Source organism: Schistocerca serialis, chromosome 1 (genome assembly GCF_023864345.2).
Source record: "Schistocerca serialis cubense isolate TAMUIC-IGC-003099 chromosome 1, iqSchSeri2.2, whole genome shotgun sequence".
Taxonomy (NCBI): Eukaryota; Metazoa; Arthropoda; class Insecta; order Orthoptera; family Acrididae; genus Schistocerca; species Schistocerca serialis.
Genome location: NC_064638.1, coordinates 374,260,077 through 374,284,077, shown reverse-complemented (window position 1 = coordinate 374,284,077; position 24,001 = coordinate 374,260,077). Strand labels below are relative to the sequence as shown.

The 24,001-nt window shown below is 41.8% G+C and overlaps 1 protein-coding gene across 2 annotated transcripts in view; it reads left to right on the top strand.

The window, feature by feature from the left end:
* Positions 1-1,079: 1,079 nt before the first annotated feature.
* Positions 1,080-24,001, top strand: part of LOC126457529 (follistatin-related protein 3-like) — a 42,297-nt gene continuing 19,375 nt past the window's right edge. Inside the window, exon 1 of one of the 2 annotated variants that reach the window (XM_050093886.1) lies at positions 1,080-1,199. In XM_050093886.1, the coding sequence (XP_049949843.1) occupies positions 1,142-1,199 (58 nt within the window). In that variant the 5' untranslated portion in view covers positions 1,080-1,141. Of the gene's footprint in view, positions 1,200-23,371; positions 23,586-24,001 lie in introns of those variants that run through there. The other variant, XM_050093894.1, reaches the window with a different exon arrangement.

Here is a 24,001-nt window from a genome sequence, read left to right as displayed (position 1 = left end):
ATTAACTTGATTCTGTCGTATCTGATCGTTCGGTGCCGTTTGGTATTCGTGCACACTAGTTCAAAATTGCTATCTACGTGCACAATGGGGAAATGTTTTTTATTTTTTTACATTACTGTTGAAATATGAGGAAAATTTGTACAAATTGATAAAGATATTAACTATGGTATGTATAAGTACCGGTATCTAGAGTAAAAGTATATGAACGATACTTCAAAACCAAAGTATTTCTTAATCACACGAATCTGGGGACAACAGTCAGAAGATTTCTACTGCGCAAGTCCATACACATTTCCTTGTCATTCGTTGCACTGTAGTTCTGCGGAATGGAAGGTTTGTCAATAGGTAGCTCGTTGCTTCAGCTATCTGTACATACGCATTTTAATAGCTTGTTTGCTGTCACGGTAAGGTGCTGCTCGACTTTGCTCTGGTGCTGTCTACTATGAAGTGAAATGACGTGCCATCTAGCGGTGGGCGGCAAACGTAGCTGTAGCAGGCAGTCACCGCTAGGCGGCACCACTTCACGCGAATTCAATGTGAACGGACACTTAAAAGGTACGGCTCTCGTTTTATGAACTTACATTTCTGCCAACACTGAGATATAAACCTAGTTAATATGCTGCGCATATGGACCACGTTGAAACTATCATAGAATGCCATTTTTATCTATAGCAGAGCGAAATAGGATTGATATTAAATCAGATACAGGTGATGGGACCCTTGTAGCCTGGTTTAAGGACTAAAACGGAACGTAGATGACAGAAATGCATAGAGAAAAACATTTGCTAAACTGAAAATCGACTTTGCCTTTAGAGTATTAAGGACTTGACTGATGTGAACTGAACTCTAAGGAATACGTCAAATATGGAAAACTGCACATCAGTACCTAATTCATTTACAACGGAGAATATGTAAATAATTGTGTGACCAGTTTTGGGATTTTGCACCACCGATGCCTTCCAGGTTGACTTCGATATGGAGTATATTTGCGACTGAATGAAGCTCAAGTCGAAGACATTCCTGGGCATGTTGCGAGTACTGATAACTTTCTGCGAAGCATTTGTGTAATGTTGTTTAAAGTCTGCGTTCTGTTAACAGATGACGTGGACACTAGTTACACATAACTCGGGTATTAAAATACATGGAATATTACAGGGACGGACAAAAGAAATATGAACACCATGGTAAGGACCTCCACGGTAAGGACACCTCAAGTTATGAGCTTATCATGGCATCTGGCTGTTGCATAACGACGTTTTGTTTTTTTCTCCCTCATACTATTATTTCGCTGAAAGCGTTTTGAGATTGCGGATATTGTGGTGTTAGGTTAATTACCGGCCATTTACACAGTTCCGAAGTGCCTATTTAATTCGTGCATGTTTCACACGTGTTAATCTCCTTCTTCTAAAGCTATAGTATCAAGTGCCTTGACAATGGAAAGATGATCAACCTTGCTGACAGTGAGAGATAGGTATTGAAGCGGATTGTTCCTTCTAAAATAAGGATTACTGCCACAGAAGTGATGGCTTAAAAATGCGCGGAGGGAGCTTCAAAGATAATCAACACCGCGCTGAGTGTAAGCAAAACATTTCATGGAGGAACCAGTGTTACCAAACCTTTTCTACACTATTGAACGTCTCTCTCTGTATTCCAATAAAAATAAATGAACCTTTCATTGCACTCCCCCCTTAACTCAAAGAATAATATGAAATATCCCGAGCCCCTTGTGGATTCACACTGACTGAAGAAACATTTTCGAGGTCCATATGCTACTTTGCACAACAAGCTAACAACCATTTTTTTGAAAGAAATAAACACGTTCATATTTTAACTAGTAACTTAAGAACCTCAAGATCAATGTTAGGAATCAGTATTTTACGTCACATTTTTGTTTTTCTTTACTGTCATGAACGACGCAGAAGAAGCTGTGACTTTACCGTCTTTTTAGCATTTTTGGAATACTATTGACATCAGTAATGAATTTACATTAATTTGCACAGTTTTCGTTTTAGTGGCTGTGTCTTCCGTTTATTTACATTTCTGCATCAGTATTTCATTTATTAATTATTTAGATTGTTTCCCTGTTATGTAACGGTACGATGGCCAGTAATACGCAATCATCTTACAAGATGGGTGCAGCGAATAATCTGGTTATCTTAGTGCATTGTAGTGTTACTCGTCGTTTGATTTGATTCAATGGATGAATCCTGGTTGATCGTCCTGCTACAGGCAACTCTACCGTCAGTGCACAACTAGTGATGAAATAATCACGAGCATTAAGTTAATATAATATTATTTGCTATATGCTCCTCCATTAACTTAACCCTGTCAAGACATCGACTACATTGAGTCGTCACGGAGAAACACATAACCGCTGTAACGACTAACCTACTTCCAACGTTGTCAGGTTTAATGATTCTGTTATCAGTAAAACCGCAGCTACTACAGACCGTTAGTGTTACAACCTCTGCTATAGCAGCTACTACTCTTACTGTTGCAGCTCCTGTGTATGGTGCCAGATACTCCTGTGTGGAATCAGTTGTGGGCGTTTCATAACTTGGTAAAGACCAACAGAATACTTTTTTTTGCACAAAACGTTGTACTTCTGTACGGTGCCTGGGACACATAAAATCTTCCGTTACTACCATGAGTATTTCTCATGATGTTCTTTCAAGTTCCATAAATTCACACCGCCGACTTCCTTGGTAGCCATGAATCGTCGATTGCGTTTGGTAAATAATGTTATCAAACGGGAGAAAATATTACAGAACGAGGACCTCGAAAAGTGACTTTTCCAGTTTTCGTGCTCTAAACAGTAATAACTCATTAAACTCTAAAAAGTGTAAATGAAGCAAAGCCACACCAAATCCCGTGATTAATTATTCGGTAGAGGTCCTTTTCTTTTTAAAAAAAAAAGAAAGAAACGACTTGTTTTGCATTTGCGCGTTTTCTTCATTAATACCTCTCGTTAGATTCCGAGGAAACCAACTGGTGCACAAAACAATTCTTTCATAACTTACAATTTCGTATCACAGGTCAATGATGACCTATTTTTTCAAATTGGTCATAGTCTCGGCGACATTTGATTTTTAATACTCTGCAGCAAATAGTTTGAAGTGTTTGCAGTGAAACATGTGGTCACTGGCTACATTAAGTTTAGTTCATTTCAGATGATACATGCTGCGCGCTAAATATAGCTTATAAATTGAAATTGTGCAAGTCGGCTGAAGCTCAGTCGTGAACAGTTCTTGCAAGTAGACGCATGTTTCATCAATAAATGATCACTGCTGGGTTAAGGTTGCGTTGATTTGGGGGAAGAGACCAAACAGCGAGGTTATCGGTCTCATCGGATTAGGGAAGGATGGGGAAGGATGTCGGCCATGCCCTGTCAAAGGAACCATCCCGGCATTTGCCTGAAGCGATTTAGGGAAATCTCGGAAAACCTACATCAGGATGATCGGACGCGGGATTGAACCGTCGTCCACACTAATGAGAGTCCAGTGATTAATAATCACGATTTATTGTTCTACTTACTGGTCGAAGAAAATGGTGAAGAAGACATTAGATACCAACAGTTACATAATGGAAAATCTAAAACACATCTCATATTTAGGATAAAGCTTTTAAGAATTTGTTTGCGACACTAATCAGTCGTTTATTGAACGAATATGATTCATATTACATGACATGTTAGAGTGAACTTGCAGGTCTCGGCCTGATTCAAAACATTTGTATGAATTAAATTTTAATGCAGCCTAATGTTTTCATTTGTCTGCAGCTCGTGGTCTTGCGGTAGCGTTCTCGCTTCCCGCGCACGGGGTCCAGGGTTCGATTCTCGGCGGAGTCATGGATTTTTCCTGCCTCGATATGTCTGGGTGTTGTTGTGTCGTCTTCATCATCATCATTCATCCCCATTACGGTCGGAGGAAGGCAATGGCAAACCACCACCACTAGGACCTTGCCTAGCATAGCATCGTCCCCTACGCTCCTCGGAGTGTAGGACCTCATCACACACTGTCTTCATTTACAGTTGTACGATTGTCATTTGGAAATCAATTCGCTGACTGCGAATATTTTGGCATCAGCTGTGTTTATACATATACCATATATCTGTGACATCCCAATATGTGCCGGATTGGGGCTCGAACCTGGATTTTCCGCTTGCGGGTGGTCGCCGTAACAACTTCGGCTATTCGTTCACACCAATTTATTGTGAATTTATTTCAGACAGCAGTCATTAACGGCTGTTCATCCAGACATACAAGGAAATAACACCTATGCGTTGTTTTCAGTTTGGAAGTGCAAATGAAAATTTCAGCACTGATACAACATAAACCGCTGCGAAGTGTCCCGCAACAGCTGTTTCTGTTGGAGGTGAACTTGATATTCAGCTCGAAGTCCCCAGAAAAGAAAAATTAAGAATTGGAAATTTGTGGTAAGTTCTATGGGACCAAACTGCTAAGGTCATCGGTCCCTAGTCTTACACACTACTTAATCTAACTTGCACTATCTTACACCGACGACAACACACACACCCATGCCCAAGGGAGGACTCGAACCTCCAACAGGGGGAGCCGCGCGAACTATGGCAAGGAGCCCAGACCGCACGGCTACCCCGCGCGGCGAAAAATTAAGAGGTAAAATGAAATTGCTGCAAAGAAAGAACCGATATTTACATAACAAAGAAGTTTCATTGTTATCTGAAATTAGGAGTGGCAGTTCTCAGCTTGCACATATGAATAGTAATGAATTTAAGGGCTTATATTATAAGTTTTTAACTAAAGATTTATCACAACTTGTTTCATTGACGGTTGCATTACTTCCGTTTGGTAAGGATTTCCATTTCGAGCCGTAGCAGTAAGCAGCTATCGCTTCGCCTTTACTCGGTTTCAATACGGCGTTGAGCGCAATGCATGACTTCATACATATAACAAACGAGCCACCCTCTGCTTCCTTTCTGTATACTAGCCATTCTGTGGTAGTACCTTGAAGTTAAGTCTTTGTACGGACGCAGCAGACGACCGAAATGTTGCGTACCGGTTGTATCGGCATTGTTGACCATTCCCGATATGTTTTTGAGCACATGTCGTCATAAATCTAGTACCCTTCACAGGTGAATGAATCTCCATTTGCACAATACGGCGGTTGGACGTTAAGTATGAAAACAGTTCGAGGCCCGCATGTTTGAACATAAATGCAGATGCTAGCAGAGCCTACAGGTTGTGCTGTTGTATTTGACCTCGAACGGCACCTGAACGATGTCCGCAAAACGTTTCAGTTGTCAGTCATGGTCATAACAGTGTTCTGTGTATTTATAAATGAGTACGTTATGTTGGAACCGAATGAGTTAGAAAGTGGCAAATTGTGCTCCTATGGTGCTCGTAACCAAGGCAGCCGAAGTGTTTCGTGTTGGAAGAGGTGTCGTATCGAAGGTTTATACCGTATACAGGGATAGCGGAAGAACATCAGCTGAGATACAACGCGGGCGGAACTGCGTGATGTGTGATCGTGACAGACGCCCGTTGAACAGGTCTGTGACGAAGAATGACAGGACGACAGTTGCAAACGTCACTGCAGAGCTGAATGTCACGCTGACTAACTCTGTCAGCACTAAAACAACGCAGAAGAACCTCTATAAGCAAGGAAATGTAAGGCGAGATGGAATTCCAAAATCACTCATCAGTGACGCAAACACCCGTAACAGGGAAACGTGGCGTGAAAACCATAAAACATGGACTATGCAGCAATGGAGGAAAGTCATTTTGTGGGCTTAGTCTTATTTCACACCGTTTGCGAGTTCTGGCCGAGTTTACGTCTCAGTAGTGAAACAGCGATGCTGTGACGTCGACGTTCACCCGAAAAGCTTCCATAGTAAAAGAAAAAATGGCTCTGAGCACTATGGGACTTAACTTCTGAGGTCATCAGTCCCCTAGAACTACATAAACCTAACTAACCTAAGGACATCACACACATCCATGCCTGAGGCAGGATTCGAACCTGCGACTGTAGCGGTCGCGCGGATCCAGACTGTAGCGCCTAGAACCGCTCGGCCACTCCGGCCGGAGATAGTAAAAGAACATCACTCTTAAAAACGATACATCTATGTATTTACGATGTTTCTATGTGTTTTGGAAATATTTGAAAAAGCAAGCCAAAATGATATTTTTAATTAGCATAATAAAACAGCATACGTTATGTGGTCAGAGATATTTTAAAACACGAAGGAACCTGTTTCTTCACAGATCTGTCTATCGTTTCTAACGTTAAGCAAAAATCAAACAATGGAAAATCCAGGATTGAATGTAACAATATTAGAGAAGGAAAGTTACTACTCACCATATAGCGGAGATGCCGAGCCGCGATAGGCACAACAAAAAGATTCACACAATTATAGCTTTCGGCCATTAAGGCCTTTGTCAGCAATAGACACACATACCCACATGCGCACACACACACACACACACACACACACACACACGTCTCCATTCTCAGATGTGGTTTCAGTTATTTGAGACTGCAGATGTGTGTGTGTGTGTGTGTGTGTGTGTGTGTGTGTGTGTGTGTGTATTGCTGTCAAAGGCCTTAATGGCCGAAAGCTATAATTGTGGGAACTTTTTGTTTTTGCCTATCGCGGCTCGGCACATCCGCTATATGGTGAGCAGCAACTTTCCTTCTCTAATGTTATTTCTAACGTTAAGTTACGTTAGACGCAATGATGCCGATGCGGTGACTATCTTCATATAAACCATATTACGAAACTAAATAAAATGGATCTTGTAAAGGAAATTCATTCTTTATCATTAAATTATTTTTTTTTTCATTTGACAACACGCAATTTAGGAAAAAAGCTTAGATAATCTAGTTCCTAAAAGCTTCTTCCTGGGTGGTTGCCCCAGGCTTAGAGAACAAGCACTTGCTTGGTACAGATGTGGCGGCGACGGGAAGACACACTTTGACAGTTTTTGCAAGTTTTAAGAAAAATTACTTCATGCGCTCCCAGATTGCAATATAGCCTCTTTTTATTGGTGGCGTAACAAGAGACAACAGGTGCATTTGAACCTCATTTTCACTAATGTTTCCAGCAGAGATTGATCACTCATTTGTCATCTTTCTGTGTGTCAGCTGCTTGTGGTATTTTCAAGTGTCAGACTCTTCGTTATCCGACTCATCGGATGTGTCGTAATTGATTGTAAATTCCCGTATACGTTTATGTAGGTAATTAATTCAAATGGTTCAAATGGCTCTGAGCACTATGGGACTCAACTGCTGAGGTCATTAGTCCCCTAGAACTTAGAACTAAGTAAGCCTAACTAACCTAAGGACATCACAAACATCCATGCCCGAGGCAGGATTCGAACCTGCGACCGTAGCGGTCTTGCGGTTCCAGGCTGCAGCGCCTTTAACCGCACGGCCACTTCGGCCGGCGGCAATTAATTACCTTTTAGTTAGCAATGAATTTGAATCTTGGATCAAGAATTGTTGAAAATGGCAGAAAGATGGTATGTTCTAAGTTGCCGAAAGTTCTTGCCAGCTTTTATTTGTAGGTATCATCTTTTCGACAGTGTACCGATCACAAGTGACTAACGGGATCGCATTACTTACTGTAATGGAAGTGTCCCCTGAAATCGGTTTTGTTGGTTTTCCAAATGGTCGTAGAGATTCCGCCATTTGTTTGACACAATCTAATCCGCTGCTGGAAACCACTGAGAGAGCCTCAGTCTAATTAGAAGTATCACTCCCGCAACGGACACTAACTCTAGGAAACGTTCCAGCATACACAAGCACGAATTCCATTATGCGCGAATACCAAGTAAAGCTTTTTTTATTTTTTTTTACTTTGGCCTTCCTTCAGTCTCGTCTCTACCTATATTTTCCGCAACTGGTCGATGGCACTGATGCTCGCTTTAATATATTTGATGATATCTCGGACCGTAAGTATTAATTCAGTTTAATGTTTTGCATCATCAGTGATTTTAGTTACGAATACGTTAATCGTATGAGCAAAACAATAGGTAGTCGTTTGTCGCCGAACATGTGTCAAATGACCTTCATAACAGTGCTGTCATTATCTGATATGGTAGCTGAAACTTTTTCGATTGAAATATTCCACTCGGAGAATATATCTGTCATTTTTTCCAGTGATGTACAGCGATGTGTCGTATTCTGTCAGCTCAAAAGCACCAATGCTCGGCTGAGGAGTTGAGCCTTGTCTAGAAAGTGAATATTAATGCCCACAAATGATTAATTTTGCATTGTTTCTGTCCAAATATTGTAGGTAATGCATCAGTATTTGGCATTCTTATTGTATGTTTTAGAAATATCATTCATTGATCATACGAGTCGTCAATCCTGGCTTTTATAGTTTGTCGACTTGACACCTTGTAAAATGGACACTGGGACAATGAGAATCACTTGTATTACAATCAGTGATCCCAGCGCATAATTCAATGGAGACTATTTTAAGTAAATGAAATCTTGTAACCTTATTTTACTTATCCACTAGATCGAAAGTACAAAAATCGAGACGACGCAGTAAATGTAACACTGCACAAATTACGAGACCCGAAGCGTCGAAGACTGAGGACCCACGAACGGAGTGAATCATCCATTGTTGAATGATTTCGATGTTTTTGGAATTTTGTCATCGATGCATCGGTTATGTATTGCCATTCAAAGCAACGACGGAAGCCACGATATTTATGGTCGAAATCTCGATGTTTTCGAAGCATCGATGTACCATTTGCATCTCTATCCAGGACTGGATTAGTGAGTACTAAGGTGAAGTGTCGTAGTTCCCCTGGTCACCACAATCATTAGATCTTGCAGGGAGAATGCTACACGATTCCCTTATCTATTTCGAGGCGACTGGAAGCAGTTTTGAATGCTGATGGGTTTTCTACACCGAAGCGTTTTTTGGTGCTTCCATATTTTTTTCTAAACCATGAAGCTGCAATACTTACTTTAGCTTGTTTCTTTTTTAAATTTATGTTGCACTACCACAGGTTCACTATTTTGGTACTGATTTTCAATGATAGGTGGAAAAAAGAAACAATAAAAACATTACATCCATCTTCATTTTGGAACTGATTTTCGATGGTGGATGGCAACTCATTAACTAAAAGAAACTCAGGGAAATGTTATTGCTTTGTTTTATAAACTAACACAAGACACGACAGCTTACCTTCCAGCTGAAACAAACTGACTGATATCTTGTGAATCTGATATTTATGGAAACTTTTCTAGCAGCTGTATAGTAACAGACAAATGTCATGTTCATCACTTGCTAACTCGCTGTTTGGAATGGTTCTCCTTAAAAGCAGCACAGGGCAACGTTGTAATTTACAAGTCAGAAGAGTTTATTGTCGATTGAATGATTTATGCAGGTGTACATAAATTGTAATTTTAAATGGTGACTATGACAGAATGCCACATTTTTGCTATATAATCACTATTTACATTTATCTGATCGAATTAGTTTTGAAAAAAGAACAAAATATGGCTCACATTTAAAAATACCTATTTTTTCCTTAAAAATAGAAGAAAGTTAAAATAATATGTTGATGTACATCAACCGTCTGCAATATCAATGTAGAATTAGTTTCTGGTGTTAAAATGTTAGGACTATTCATGAAGTAATTAAGCTTTTAACGGCCCTGTTTTAAGTCATTAACTCAGTATTAATTGAAACATAGCCATTTGCTTACATTCAATTGCGATGTAGTATAACACCCTGCATCAACCGCAGCAGCGCTATCATTCTGGCGGAAGATGTCATGAAAATGATGCATTACGAGCTTTCATATCGCATGTGATTGGGCAGTTTATATCTCCAACGAACCCTGTTATGTTACCATTACTTCTTGTTTTCTAATCAAAGTCACTTCAGCTTACGTTCCAATCAAACTATGTTCTGCCTTTCAATAAATGTTAGAACACTTATGCGTGCACACGAAACAGAGAAACTGAAGCTTATATCGGATTCACTCAAAGATATCCATAGGCCTAAGCGATTTTGTACGCCTGGTATCAAGAAACTGAAGAAACTACAAGCACGGTGTTGTCGGAACGATATTATGAACAATAAAATGTAGCTGATTGGTTGGTTGTTTGATTTGGGGGAAGGGACCAAACAGGGAGGTCATCGGTCCCATCGGATTAGGGGAGGATGGGGAAGGAAGTTGGCTGTGCCCCTTCAAAGGAACCATCCCGGCATTTGCCTGAAGCTATGTAGGGAAATCACGGAAAACGTAAATCAGGATGGCCGGACGAGGATTTGAACCGTCCTCCGCCCAAATGCGAGTCCAGTGCGCTAATCATTGCGCCATCTCGCCCGGTGAAATGTAGCTGAAATTGGAAATTTGTGGTAAGGGTCTTATGGGACTAAACGGCTAAGCTCATCGGTTCCTAAGCCTATAGACTAATTTAAATAAACTTACGCTATGGACAACACACACACACACACACACACACACACACACACACACACACACACACACATACACCCTTTCCCGAGGGAGGACTTGAACCCCAACGAAGGGAGAAATGTAGCTGAGAAACCACGTAAATTTACCTTATGAGTTAGAGACATTGTACGAGTAGTTTGTAATAGACTGTCAGTTATCGAACTTGTACATAAAAACGACCTTCAATTCACGTAAGTCAGCGGACACCTGGAATTCTATCACACGCTGCAGCAAAGTATTAAGATACAGCCACGATAACGACTGTCTGACTCCCGCAGTGGATAGCAGCTTTGTTATGAGTCCGGTGGTAACTCGTGCAGCGTGACCTATCGCCACATCGTTCGGAAATTCCTCTCGCGTCTCATTTGACTAGGCTCGTCGGTAATTGGTTAATGACTGGGACTGCCCTGCCAGAAAGAACGCTTTCCTATATCGACCTGTTGCAGACAATAGTTCGCCTTGCAGCACGATCGAAAAGTCGCACTTACAGAAAGAGAAGTGTGTGTAAACTGGAGTTGCATCGCATTCGTTAAATCAGCGATTGCATGACAGCACTAAAAGTATTACCGACAACACACCAAGACGTCATTGTGATGGGTACAGGTCATATGCGTCATTCGTATTGCGCAATTCATTGTTTGGTAAACATGTTTTCACAAGAGCAACGAGTTTTCTTGCTGAACAGTATTTTTCAAGTTGCTGGTATGCACGGAGTGTTGTACACGCAATTCATGGGAAATATACAGATGCCGCTGTGTCGAACACTTCCACACTAGCGAGATTAATCACCCGTTTTCGAGCATGCGGGTCAGTTGCTGATAAAAAGAAAACTTGGAGACCGGTCATTTTGACACACGTTAAACTGGCTGAGACGAAGAATGTGAGACTCAGTTCGCCTTGAAAAAGGTGTCATGAGACTTTGTGTCCAATCTCAGGTTTCGTATGGTAGTGTTGCTAAAGCGATGCAGAAGTTAAAATTTCGTGCATGTTATGTTCGTAGTGTTGTGTGGCAAAGCATGGCCTGACACCACGAGTTGAATTTTCCTTCGCAGCAGTACATAGTCGTCGCGTGTGGTGCTATCAGTAGTATACAGAGTGGACGAGCTGCAGGGACGGATTACTGACTGGAAATGGTGGAAAAAAGGTCCTATGAACACGTGTCAGAAAATGGCCAGTGTGCGTGCAACAACAAGTCGTCCCGGAACACAGTACAGAGCTGCATAGCATTGAAATCAACAACAGATGTTCAAAGTGGCCTCTATGGGATTGCAGGTGATACGGATAGTAGCGGTTGTCACGCAGGATACACATAATCGTACTTTAGGTTACACCATGTTGGCGAGCCACTTGCCTGGAGGTTATGCTAGGGTTCGTCCCAGTATCCTGTAGAACCCGGTCCTCCATATCTGGTGTACGCGCAGTCCGTCGCCTCCCTGCACATTCGTCTGTCTGAAAGGACCTATGATCACACAGACGCCCAAAAAGGGCTTGAAATGTTGTGTGAGGTGTCTAATGTCTGTGAGGGTGCTTACTTTGATATAGCCGTGCTGCCTCCCCAACGCTTCCATATGCTTGGCCGTGCACAAACACCATCTCGGGTTGTTTCCGATATGAATACCGGACCATTCTGCTGCTTACAGTACGCTGCGTCAATCACACAGCCTGCTACACATAAGAAACACACAGCAATCTGTCAGATGATGATGATGATGTTTGGTTTGTAGGGCGCTCAACTGCGCGGTTATCAGCGCCCGTTCAAATTCCCAACGTTTGCTCAGTCCAAACTCGACACTTTTATGAATGATGATGAAATGATGAGGACAACATAAACACTCAGTCATCTCGAGGCAGGTGAAAATCCCTGACCCCGCAGGGAATCGAACCCGGGAGATCTGTCAGAGGCACTGCCATTCGTCAGCGCTATCTGCCATGACAAGCGTGCATTTCCGGACGCATGTTCGTAGAACCTTTTTCCCAGGAATATGTACCTGATGTTTGTCGGTTTTATTAATATTCGCTCTGTATAAGTAGCAATAACCGTCCGTCAGTCTGCGACTATATCGTATTCCTACGTTAAGAATGGTTATACGGTTATGAATTAAACTGACCCGCCCATTGTCTGGTTCATGATTGGTATCGTAGGCATTAAAACAAAACACAAAAAATCAGTAATCTCATACACGTGAAGCTAGAGTATCATATTCCAAGTCGAATCAATTTCGCTACAATCCTTGATTCCACTGTCATAAAATGTATACATTTTGGTCTCTTATCACATTTAAATGGTAACCTCACAACAAATACACTGAGCTGACAAGAGTCATGGGATAGCGATATGGACATATACAGATGGCGGCAGTATCGTGTACACAAGGTATAAAAGGGTAATGTATTGGTGGAGCTGTCATTTGTATTATGGTGATTCGTGTGAAAAGCCTTCCTACGTGATATGACCGCTGGACGGGAATTAACAGACTTTGACCGCGGAATGGTAGCTGGAGCTAGACGCAAGAGACATTCCCTTTCGGAAGTCATTAGGGAATTCTATATTCCGAGATCCACAGTGTCAAGAGCATGCCGAGAATACCAAATTTCAGGCATTGCCTCTCTCCATGGACACCGCTGTGGCCGACGGGTTTCATTTAACGACCGAGAGTGCGGAATTTGTATGGAGTTATCAGTGCTAACAGATAAGCAGCCCAGCGTGAAATAACCGCAAAAATCAATGTAAATCAATGTGCGAATTACCGACGGACGTTAGGACTGTGCCGTGAAATTTGGCTTTAACGGTCTATGGCAGCAGACGACCGACGCGAGTGCCTTTGCTAATAACACGACAGTGCCTCTCCTGGGTTCGTGATTACACAACTTGGATCCTAGACGACTGGGAAACTCTGGTCTGGTCAGATGAGTCCCGATTTTAGTTGGTAAGAGCTGATGGTGGGGTTCGAGTGTGGTGCAGACCCCACGAAGCCATGGACCTAAGTTGTCGACACGCCACTGTGTAAGTTGTCGGCGGCTCCATAATGGTGTGGGCTGCATTACATGGAATGGACTGGGTCCTCTGGTCGAACTGAACCTATCGCCGACTGGAAATGGTTATGTTCTGTTACTTGAAGACCGATTGCAGCCATTCATGGACTTCATGTTCCCATACAAGGAGGGAATTTTCATGGATGACAATGCGCCATTTCAGTAGGACGCAATTGTTCGCGACTGAAGAACATTCTGGACAATTCCAACGAATGATTTTGCCACCCAGATCGCCCGACGGGATTCCCATCGAACATTTATACGACATAATCGAGTAGTCAGTTCGTGCAACAGTTTCGCTGTTAGGGACGGCTGTTGACATCTTACGACAAGCGAGTTAGTAATTCTGCTTCATAACACATCAACACTAATGCTAACAGAAACTACTGAATCTCGATAAGGAAAACTGCAGGATAATAATAAGCTCGGATGTCATAGTGGGATAATAAGCTGCCTCGAGAGGTGGTAGGTTACTGTCCGTAGTTACACCATTACGGCCCGCCCGGATAGCCGTGCAGTCTGACGCACTGCTTTCCGGGCGGGAAGGCGTGCCGGTCCACGGCACGAATCAGCCCGGCGGATTAGTGTCGAGGTCCGGTGTGTTGGCCAGTCTGTGGATGGTTTTTAAGGCGGTTTTCCATCTGCCTCGACGAATGCGGATTGGTTCCCCTTATTCCGCCACAGTTACACAATGTCGGCGATTGCTGCGCAAACACTGTCTCCACGTACGCGTACACCATAATTACGCTACCACGCAAACATAGGGGTTACACTCGTCTGTTGTGAGGCGCTCCCAGGGGGGTCCACTGGAGACCGAACCGCACAATAACTCTGGGTGTGAGGAGGCGGCGGTGGGGTGGGTGGACTGCTGTGGCCTGTTGTGGGGTTGTGAACCGCTGAGTGCTACGGCGGGACGAAACCTCTCAGTCGTTTCTAGATCCTCGGTTTCAATAGACAATATAAGAGTAAGAAGCTATCAGCCACTCTCCTGTACAAGCGAATTATTATTTCATGGTCCTCCATATCATCAGAGTTCAACATCAAGCGGTTGAAGAAATTCTGCATTTCGAATGCGCTGGATGACAGCGAGGAAGACGTACTGTGGGAAGAGAATCAAGAAAATGGTGGGAGTGAGTATAATGAAGTGAATACCGGTGCTGACAGTGATGAGAGCGAATAGCCTAAAACAAAATATGGTACCGTTATTGGGTGCCAATAAGCTGTATCATAAGTTAAAACAAATGTTTACGATACATGTTGAGAGAAATAGTATCGGCAGCAGTTGAGAGGTTTATACCAAATAAATTAACAAACGACGGAGCTGATCCTCCTTGGTACACAAAACGGGTCAGACAACTGTTGCAGAAACAACGAAACAAACATACCAAATTTAAACAGACGCAAAATCCCCAAGATTGGCGATCTTTTTCAGAATCTCGAAATTCAGCGCGAACTTCAGTGCGAGATGCTTATAACCATTTCCACAACGAAACTTTCTCTCGAAACCTGTCAGAAAATCCAAAGAGATTCTGATAGTATGTGAAGTATATTAGCAGCAAGAAATAATCAATGCCTTCTCTGGGCGATAGCAATGGAAATACTGTCGAAGACAGTGCCTCCAAAGCAGAGTTACTAAACACAGCGTTCCGAAATGCCTTCACATAAGACGACGAAGTAAATATTCCAGAATTCGAATCAAGAACAGCTGCCAACATGAGTATTGTAGAAGTAAATGTCCTCGAAATAATGAAGCAACTTAAATCACTTAACAAAAGCAAGTCCTCCGGTCAAGACTGTACACCAATTAGGTTTCTTTCAGAGAATGCTGATACACTAGCTCCATACTTAACAATCGTGTACAACCATTCGCTCGACGAAAGATCCGTACCCAAAGACTGGAAAGTTGGTCACACCAATTTTCAAGAAAGGTGATAGGAGTAATCCACTTAATTACAGGCCCATATCATTAACGTCGATATACAGCAGGATTTTGGAACATACATTGTGTTCGAATATTATGAATTACCTTGAAGAAAGCGAGCGGTCTATTGACACACAGTCAACATGAATTTAGAAAACATCGTTCTTACGAAACACAACTAGCTCTTTATTCGCATGAAATGTTGCGTGCTGTTGACAAGGGATTTCAGATCGATTCCGTATTTCTGTATTTCCGGAAGGCTTTTGACACTGTACCACACAAGCGGCTTGTAGTGAAATTGCGTGCTGATGGAATATCGTCTCAGTTATGTGTCTGGATTTATGATTTCCTGTCAGAGAGGTCACAGTTCGTACTAATCGACGGAAAGACATCCAATAAAACAGAAGTGATTTCTGGCGTTCCCCAAGGTAGCTCTATAGGCCCTTTGCTTTTACTTGTCAATATAAACGATTTGGGAGACAATCTGAGCAGCTGTCTTAGGTTGTTTGCAGGTGAAGCTATCGTTTATCGACTAAAAGTCATCAGGAGATCAAAACAAATTGCAAAGCAATTTAGAAAAGACATCTGAATGGTGCGGATTTGGCAGTTGACCCTAAATAACGGAAAGTGTGAGGTCATCCACATAAGCGCTAAAAGGAATTCGTTAAACTTCGGTTACAGGATAAATCAGTCTAATCTAAGGGCCGTAAATTCAACTAAATACCTAGGAATTACAATTACGAACAACTTAAATTGAAAGGAACACACAGAAAATGTTGTGGGGAAGGCTAACCAAAGACTCCATTTTATTGACAGGACACATAGAAAATGTAACAGATCTACTAAGGAGATTGCCTACACTAAGCTTGTCCGTCCTCATTTAGACTACTGCTGCGCAGTGTGGGATCCTTACCACATGGGACTGACGGAGTTCATCAAAAAAGTTCAAAGGGCAGCACGTTTTGTATTATCGCGGAATATGGGAGAGAGTGTCACAGAAATGATACAGGATTTGGGCTGGACATCATTAAAGGAAAGGCATTTTTCGTTGCGACGGAACCTTCTCACCAAGTTTCTCCTCCGAATGAGAAAATGTTTTGTTGACCCTGTCCTAGATAGGGAGAAGCGATCACCACGATAAAATAAAGGGAATCAGAGTTCTTACGGAGAGATATAGGTGTTCGTTCTTTGCGCGCGCTATACGAGATTAGAATAATAGAGAATTGTGAAGGTGGTTCGATGAACCCTCTGCCAGGCACTTGAATGAGATTTGCAGAGTATCCATGTAGATGTAGATGTAGACATTCCTAAGTTTTACTCGTAATTACTAGTAAATTTCTGGTAATTTTTCTCCTCTCAATCAGTATGCGGCTTATTTTCGCGCAAAATATTTATTTATTTATTTCTAGCTTATTTGTGGTGGCCACCTATAATCGGCAAATACGGCTGTACTAAATCCACTTACTCAGCAATACTTGCCCAGAGAGCGATTTACATTCCGTTTAAACTTTGGCCATAATTCCAATACGTCCATCATACTGAAACTAAATGATGTCCATCGTTGTCTTGGGATGTGGCTCTTACCAGCAAAAATACTGTTGTAATCTTCTTGTTCTTTCCATTTCTCAGTCAATCATGTCACTTCCTTTTTCTTTGTCTTCGCAAATATTTTTTTATCAAGTTCATCTTTCGTCCTCTCTTCCAATCTTTCTCGCGTGTCCACTGCTGCCAGCTCTCGTAGTTTAACTGTACCTTGTCATTAGAGTTGTACTTCACATTTACTGATGTAGAGTACTTTTTTCCTCTTTCTGCGCTAGTATTTACTAAATGTTTTATCTTGTTGCATATTATATATGCATATTGCCAAATATGTAAAATTTCTGGTTAGATGTAAGTGAGCACCTGATGGCACTAATCTTGTCACGTTAAATAAATAGTAGTCCCAGAAACTACTCATCACTACGTATTGTTTCCTTTATGTCTGAGTCATGGTGAAACGGTCAACGCTCGTCCATTGTGACTGGCGACTAAACAACTCATATGGACAGACCGACACAGCTGCAAAATTTTTTCTGCTGCCTCCCTTCGGCATGCGGTGCGAAAGGATCTTAGCATCCATGCATTCCAGTTGGCGGCGGCCCCCGTCATGTTCAATATGCCGTACTGAAGATTGGCCAAGGACTGAGTTTCCCTTTTTCCACTATCACCTGGACTGCTATAGCATCGGCCTTCGAGCACCATGGCCTCCTTTTCTTTTGCGATTCATGGTTCACCACAGAGAGACAATCAGTTACTTCACTCTTCCTCATTTTCTGTTGATTGTCAACACTACGCCTGCGCCTCGTATTCAGTGTCATATTGTAACTCACTTTCAACAGTTTAGTATCGATTGTTGCAGCGTACTCATCTTCAGATGTAGAAGAAGAACTATCACATGAGGCTCCATTTTATCAATGGACATATGCGAAGATAAATGGGAATAAGAAATAAAATGAAATACTGTTACACTTGAGCTGGTCACCGGAGACCACGCATCTCTTATACCAAAATGTTCAGAAAATATCCATAAATAAAGGTCGGTTGAAATCGAATTCACCCTGTATGTGTCTTTTCAGTCTGACGTAACGCACGATTCGAATTACTCGGAATTTTGTACAGCATTAACGTGTTAATTGTTAAACTATGCAATTCGTCGCATTCGTTGCGTGAACATAAACTGCAGCAACAGTTCATTGAATAAATTAGGAAATTAGAAGACACGTCATGCACGAGATAGCTTTTGAATGCAAGAGAAACCAGACAAGCTTTCAGCTAAACGTGAATGGCTTGCGGACTCGCTCCGCCTCTTCTGTATTGGTGCTACATAACTGTTTGGGTATCTCCTAACGGGTCTCCAGACTTTCCGCCTGTCTACGAATGCTCTCAGGTGCATCATCTTTAATGTCTTCCAAGTTTCCTAACCGTTAGCTAGTCCATTTCGTGTTATTCCATTACTTTCGCGTGTGCCTAATCTAAGTTCTATGTAATGAACAGCAATATACCAACTAGAATGAAAAAGTAGAGTAACTCTTAACGAAGACGATATAGGCAAGTTAAAACTGTTTAAATGTATAACTGGAATCACACTATAATAAAAATGTACCAATATTTAGGCGTTATGATTTCAAACCCGTCTAATACAGAGACAGAGGCAGCGAAGGGGGCATATGGGGGGTGGTAGTGGTGGCCAATATGGAAGATAGAAGCGACGGGGAGAAAGGGGGGAGTGAAAACGCACACAAACGGCTGATAAAAAAGAAGTAGAAGAACTGTTGTATTTGCGGAGAAAAAGTGACCTGGATTGGCCAAGAAGTTTTGGGAACATTCTAACTAGTTTTTCGGCTGTGTGTGTGTGTGTGTGTGTGTGTGTGTGCGTGTGTGTGTAGGGAGAGGGGGGGGGGGCGTATGGCATCACTCACTCTTGCATAGCGTTTAATCTGTTTGTTGCTTTTTTTTATCACAGCATCTCGATTGGCTGCTTTTGAACGTTAAACAAAATTACTATAGATAATGACAGTTTTCGATTAATAAAGTTGCTTACAGACGCCCTAAAACATGACTTTGGGTGTTCTTTTTTTTCTAACTAGAAGACAACATTGAGGGTGAAGTGGTAAAGTCAAAGATTGCTCATCTGCTTGCTTCCATGGGTGAATATATTCTGTGTTGTCCCAATTGTTGTTTGTATATTTTCGCAACGTTCATAAAACGAAAAGATAATCAGTTGTTAAGCTGCTCACTGGAAGAGTGAGTGTGTAAGATCTGTAGCCAATTTTTGGTATTCCATGGAACTGATGTGAGCTCTCTTTCTATTCATATCTGTACGCTGGATATTTTTCAAACAAAAGTCTTCAATTGTAGGTATGTTACACTACACAGGTCTTGAGTACAAACAGTGTGATCTTTGGTTGTCAGTAGCATTATCGTTGTCAGTGTAGCATTCAGTGATAATTAAAACAAAACAATGAAAACTACGGATTGGAGTATCAGCAATGTAAGGAAAAGATAGATTACTACTTTCCGTAAAGGCGTCTCGTAAAGTTGCAGACGGATAGAGATTAGGGCGTGTGTTAAGCTGCTGAGCAGTCTGGAAACAACTAGCAGAACACAGAAACGTAAACACAGAGGATGTTGTTTTTTGGAAACATGATTATGTAAAGACTGATTCGAGAAGTTTGAAGATATTCAGGTAATATTGTCGCTGCTTTTCATACTGGTACGTAATTTGCCATGACTTTTAGAAAGACTAAGTTCTAGCACGATTTTTCTTTATTGATCAGGGTCAGCCAATTTGATTTTCGACACGTGATTAAACAAAGTTATCTGCTCACATAGCTTGGACTCAGAATTACAGTTTCACCACTCCTTTACTATTTCATTAACATATTATACAGCAGATTAACATCTTTTTCAATAAGACATGAATTTTTTGAAGATTGTTGTAATTATTAAGGAATGAGTCTCATAATTCACAATAAAGTTTTTGAATGCTTGTGTCTTCGACATCAATAGATTTAGTTTCTACCACCGTCTCCTTACGAAAGGTCAGTTTCTAATCGTGTGTTGCGGCAACGCACTGAGAGGAACAGTCACTGAAAAAAGCCTGATGTGCTTAGCGTAGCTATTTTGTCTTGCATTGTCCTTGGCAAAGTTTTTCTTTAACTGGTTTGCTGTGGGACTGTATTTTAATATTCATCGCTTTCGAGCAGTAGCAAATTTCCGTTGCCACAACGTAAGTCGTGCAAAAATTGTTAGGGTCATTTCAGCATCTGACAGGAAACAGTAAGATCAGTCACAATTAAACATTGTGTTTCAAAATTATCTTCAGGGTCAGTTTCGTTAAAGTTCTGTTCAGATCTCATTTCTTACGCAGACATTCCCTTTCAGTGCAGTGTTACATTCGCGTGTATACCTTTTAGTGTTCGGAATTTTATTTAGTCAATTTGCATACGTATATAGGTTATTTTTACAGAACCGTTTTAGACTTTTTTTTCAAAATTGAATTTGTAATTGTACGTAAAATTTTACTCTTAGTTCTGTGCGTTCCAGCGGCAGGTCAGGTACTGTGATTCACACGTTGTATCACTGTTCACTGCACTGCACAATACAAAATTTCGCGGTATAGTTTTGCTAGTATACAGTTTTTAGGGTTTCTAATTATTTTTGGTAAAAGTTAATTATGATACAGTTACACAGTTTCTGATGTATTTGGCGACTGTTCAGATAACGTTTAGGTAATCGCATCACTTGCATTGTTGAGGTTCACATTCGACACAGAAACGTGAGAAAGTTAAAGAACAGGAAACCAGTTTACTCAACAATAACAATAAAACAAAACATGTGTTTCCCCGATAATGGTCCCCCAGTATACGGCCGCTTCTGGCTATTTTTTATTCATTACCCCGTGAGAACTAAATTAGGACATTTTGGAAACTGCAAGAGCATTCGTAACTGAACAGCGGTGAGACAAAAAGTGGGACGAGAAATAGAGACACAACCTGTCATTGGTCAAGCATTCAGGATACTGCGGGAAACATAAATCAGCATTCGTAGACGGAAACTTGAAACCTGTTCCTGGCTAATACTAGTCCAGGATCTTAACTGTACCGTCATCTTGCTCGGTAGATACAGAGCAGGCAACTACCATCTGCCTAAGAACGTTGTAATATTGTGTAAAATTTTGTGTCTTGTTCATTAGTATACAGGCAATATATTTGAAGAGGATACAGTAAGATATCAAGCAGTAAAAATAAAGTTTACATTTTTTGGCTTTTGATAAGCAGCATTTGGCTCTTAGGATACTATACGGGTCATATGGCGGATTCAGAATGAAAACTTATTTTTTTCTTTTCTTTTTCTCTATGTCAGCTAGATTAGCGTGCTTTGTTTGTTGGGTTATCGGTAAATCAAGCATAAAAGGTTTCATGACAGGACGACGATTCAAATCCCCGGCTGGTTTAGGTTTTCCGGATTTCTCTAAATCGCTCCACGCAAATGCCCGGACGATTCCTTTGATAAGGACGCGGCCGATTTCCTTCCCCATATTTTTTTAATCCGTCTCTAATGACCTCGTCGCCGAGAAAATGTTGAAGTCAAAATTTCCTCCCTTCCTTCATTGAGGACTCCACCCCAAGAGTAGACATGAAATTTAATATGTGTGATCTGTCCTGTGTTCTCCTCCGAAGACTGTGCCTAACCCGGACTAGGCCGTCGAAGATGAAACTCAGTATGCCATTGTATAGTGAGATGTAAATGATAAATTGCTCTCGACATTGCATAGTACAAGATGATATTCTTCTCGTTTGATGTAATCATTTGATCAATTTTTCAGTTCGCTTTTGTACTACGAATATACTGTTCCTCATCCCACGTTCTTCTACCGCAGCCATATTTTTATTTTCTCTCTGCTGGGTATCGCACCAGAAGTATCCGGTCATGTATTAGTGGACAATATTTTGCTGTCAGCTCCCTTCGCATTTATGACGGATTGAGCTTCACCGATGACAAGTTCAGTGAGAGTGCCTGATGTCTAAAGCGGAATGACAGCCAAGTTTTCCTCAAGAGCAGAAGCAAGAGGAGGTAGAGGTGTTGGACGAAGGGGTCTTGAGAGAAGTTAGTGTTCTAATTTATCCAAAAGGTGCTCCACTGGGTTCATTTGGGACCCAGGGCAAGACCTTCGCTTTCAAGAATGTTACTGTGTACAAACCATTGCCCCACAGTTGTAGCTTCAAGACATGCTGCATTGTCATGCTGATACAATCATCGTCTTCTAATTGTTCCTCTTCTGTATTATGCAACCGACGCTGTAAAATGTGTTCGTATTCTTTCGCACTTTAAGTTTTATTAAGTGCAGTAAGGGGACCACACCTTAACCACGAAACGTGTCTCCACACCGTAACACCACCACCTACGTAACTCACTGTTGGCACTACATGTAATGGCTGGTAACGATCAACAGGAATTAGCCAAACCCATATCATTCCATTGGATCGCCATAGGGTATCGCGTGATTCATCATTCGAATTAACTCGTTTCGAGCCATCCAGTGTCCACTGTACCCCATTACTTTTAATAATCGCAACCATTGTGCTATCTGTTCTGGTGTCAGCACTTTGGAATAAATGAGTCATCCCTTCCACTGATTTATGTGGTTTTACAACCCCCCTTCACGTTTCCACTTCAAAAATCACATCACCAACAGTCGACTTGGGCAGCCTTAGAATATTTGAAATGTCCGTGATTGATTTGTTACTCATGCGGCAGCCAATGACCAGTCCACATTAGAGGTCTCTGACCTTTCCTGTCCGACTCATTTTGTTGTTACTGCTTCTCTGCCGACAAAATAATACTCATTGCCTCCTTTTATACGGGCAGGTCAGCCCTCAGTAGACAACCTCATGCAGGCTACAGCAGTCCACCCCCCCCCCCCCTCCCCTCCACCCCCACGGGAACGTCTCACACCAGACGAGTGTAACCCCAATGTTCGCGTGGTAGAGTAATTATGGTGCACGCGTACGTGGAGACAGTGTTTGCTCACCAATCGCCGACATAGTGTAACTGAGGCGGAATAAGGGGAACCAGTCCGTATTCGCCGAGGCAGATGAAAAACCGCCTTAAAAGCCATCCACAGACTGCCCGGCACACCGGACCTCGAGACTAATCCGCCGGGCTGATTCGTGCCGGGGACCGGCACGTCTTCCCGCTCGGAATCGAGATTCCGCAGTTTCCGTTAGCATTAGTGTTGATAGGTTATGAAACAGAATTACTAACTCGCTTGTCGTAACATGTCAATAGTGCCAATGTCACAATAGTGCCTACCATTCCGTTGATATATCACTCCGCGAGAAATTCTCGCAGACTGTCGAAGGAATCGTGGCAGAAGGATGGGAGTTATCTGTAGCGGAATCTACTCGGAAAATCCGTAGTAGAAGAGCCGGCAGCGGCAAGCGTGCGTGCCGCCGGAACGCCCGGTCATTAGCCGTCATAATCTTAACGACGCACCCCGTGCGCCCATGCTAAGTGTCTCACAGCCTTATAAAAGACGCTTTAGTACACCGTCTGGGCAGAGTGTGCCGTACAGCAACACACAACACACAGCAAGATGAATACTGTGGTCGCAATTCTCCTCGTCGGTGAGTTTCATCTTTCATTTCATTATTGTTAAAAGTTAGAGTGCCCTTTTCAATTTCTATTTATTTTAGTACTGGATTACGTGAAAATATTTTTGCTGCCTTAGATTTCAGGTGTAATTTGTAGAACCTCTACTAATTATCAGAACAGGCGTAGTCCGTGGGCAGATAGCCATTAGCCTTCCTCGTCGTGGTTTACGTTTAGAAAACAATCTATACCCATATCTACACCTATACTGTCTATCTATTAACACATTTATAAAAATTATTGTACATTGTATGTACGTTCCACATCTCCTCCTAAAGCACTTTACCGATTTCAACCAAATTTGGTACATATACCGTTTACTATCTCGAAAGAAACACTGTTGGAGTAACTACGTATCTCCTATGGGGGTGCGGATGGGTATCAAAAGGGA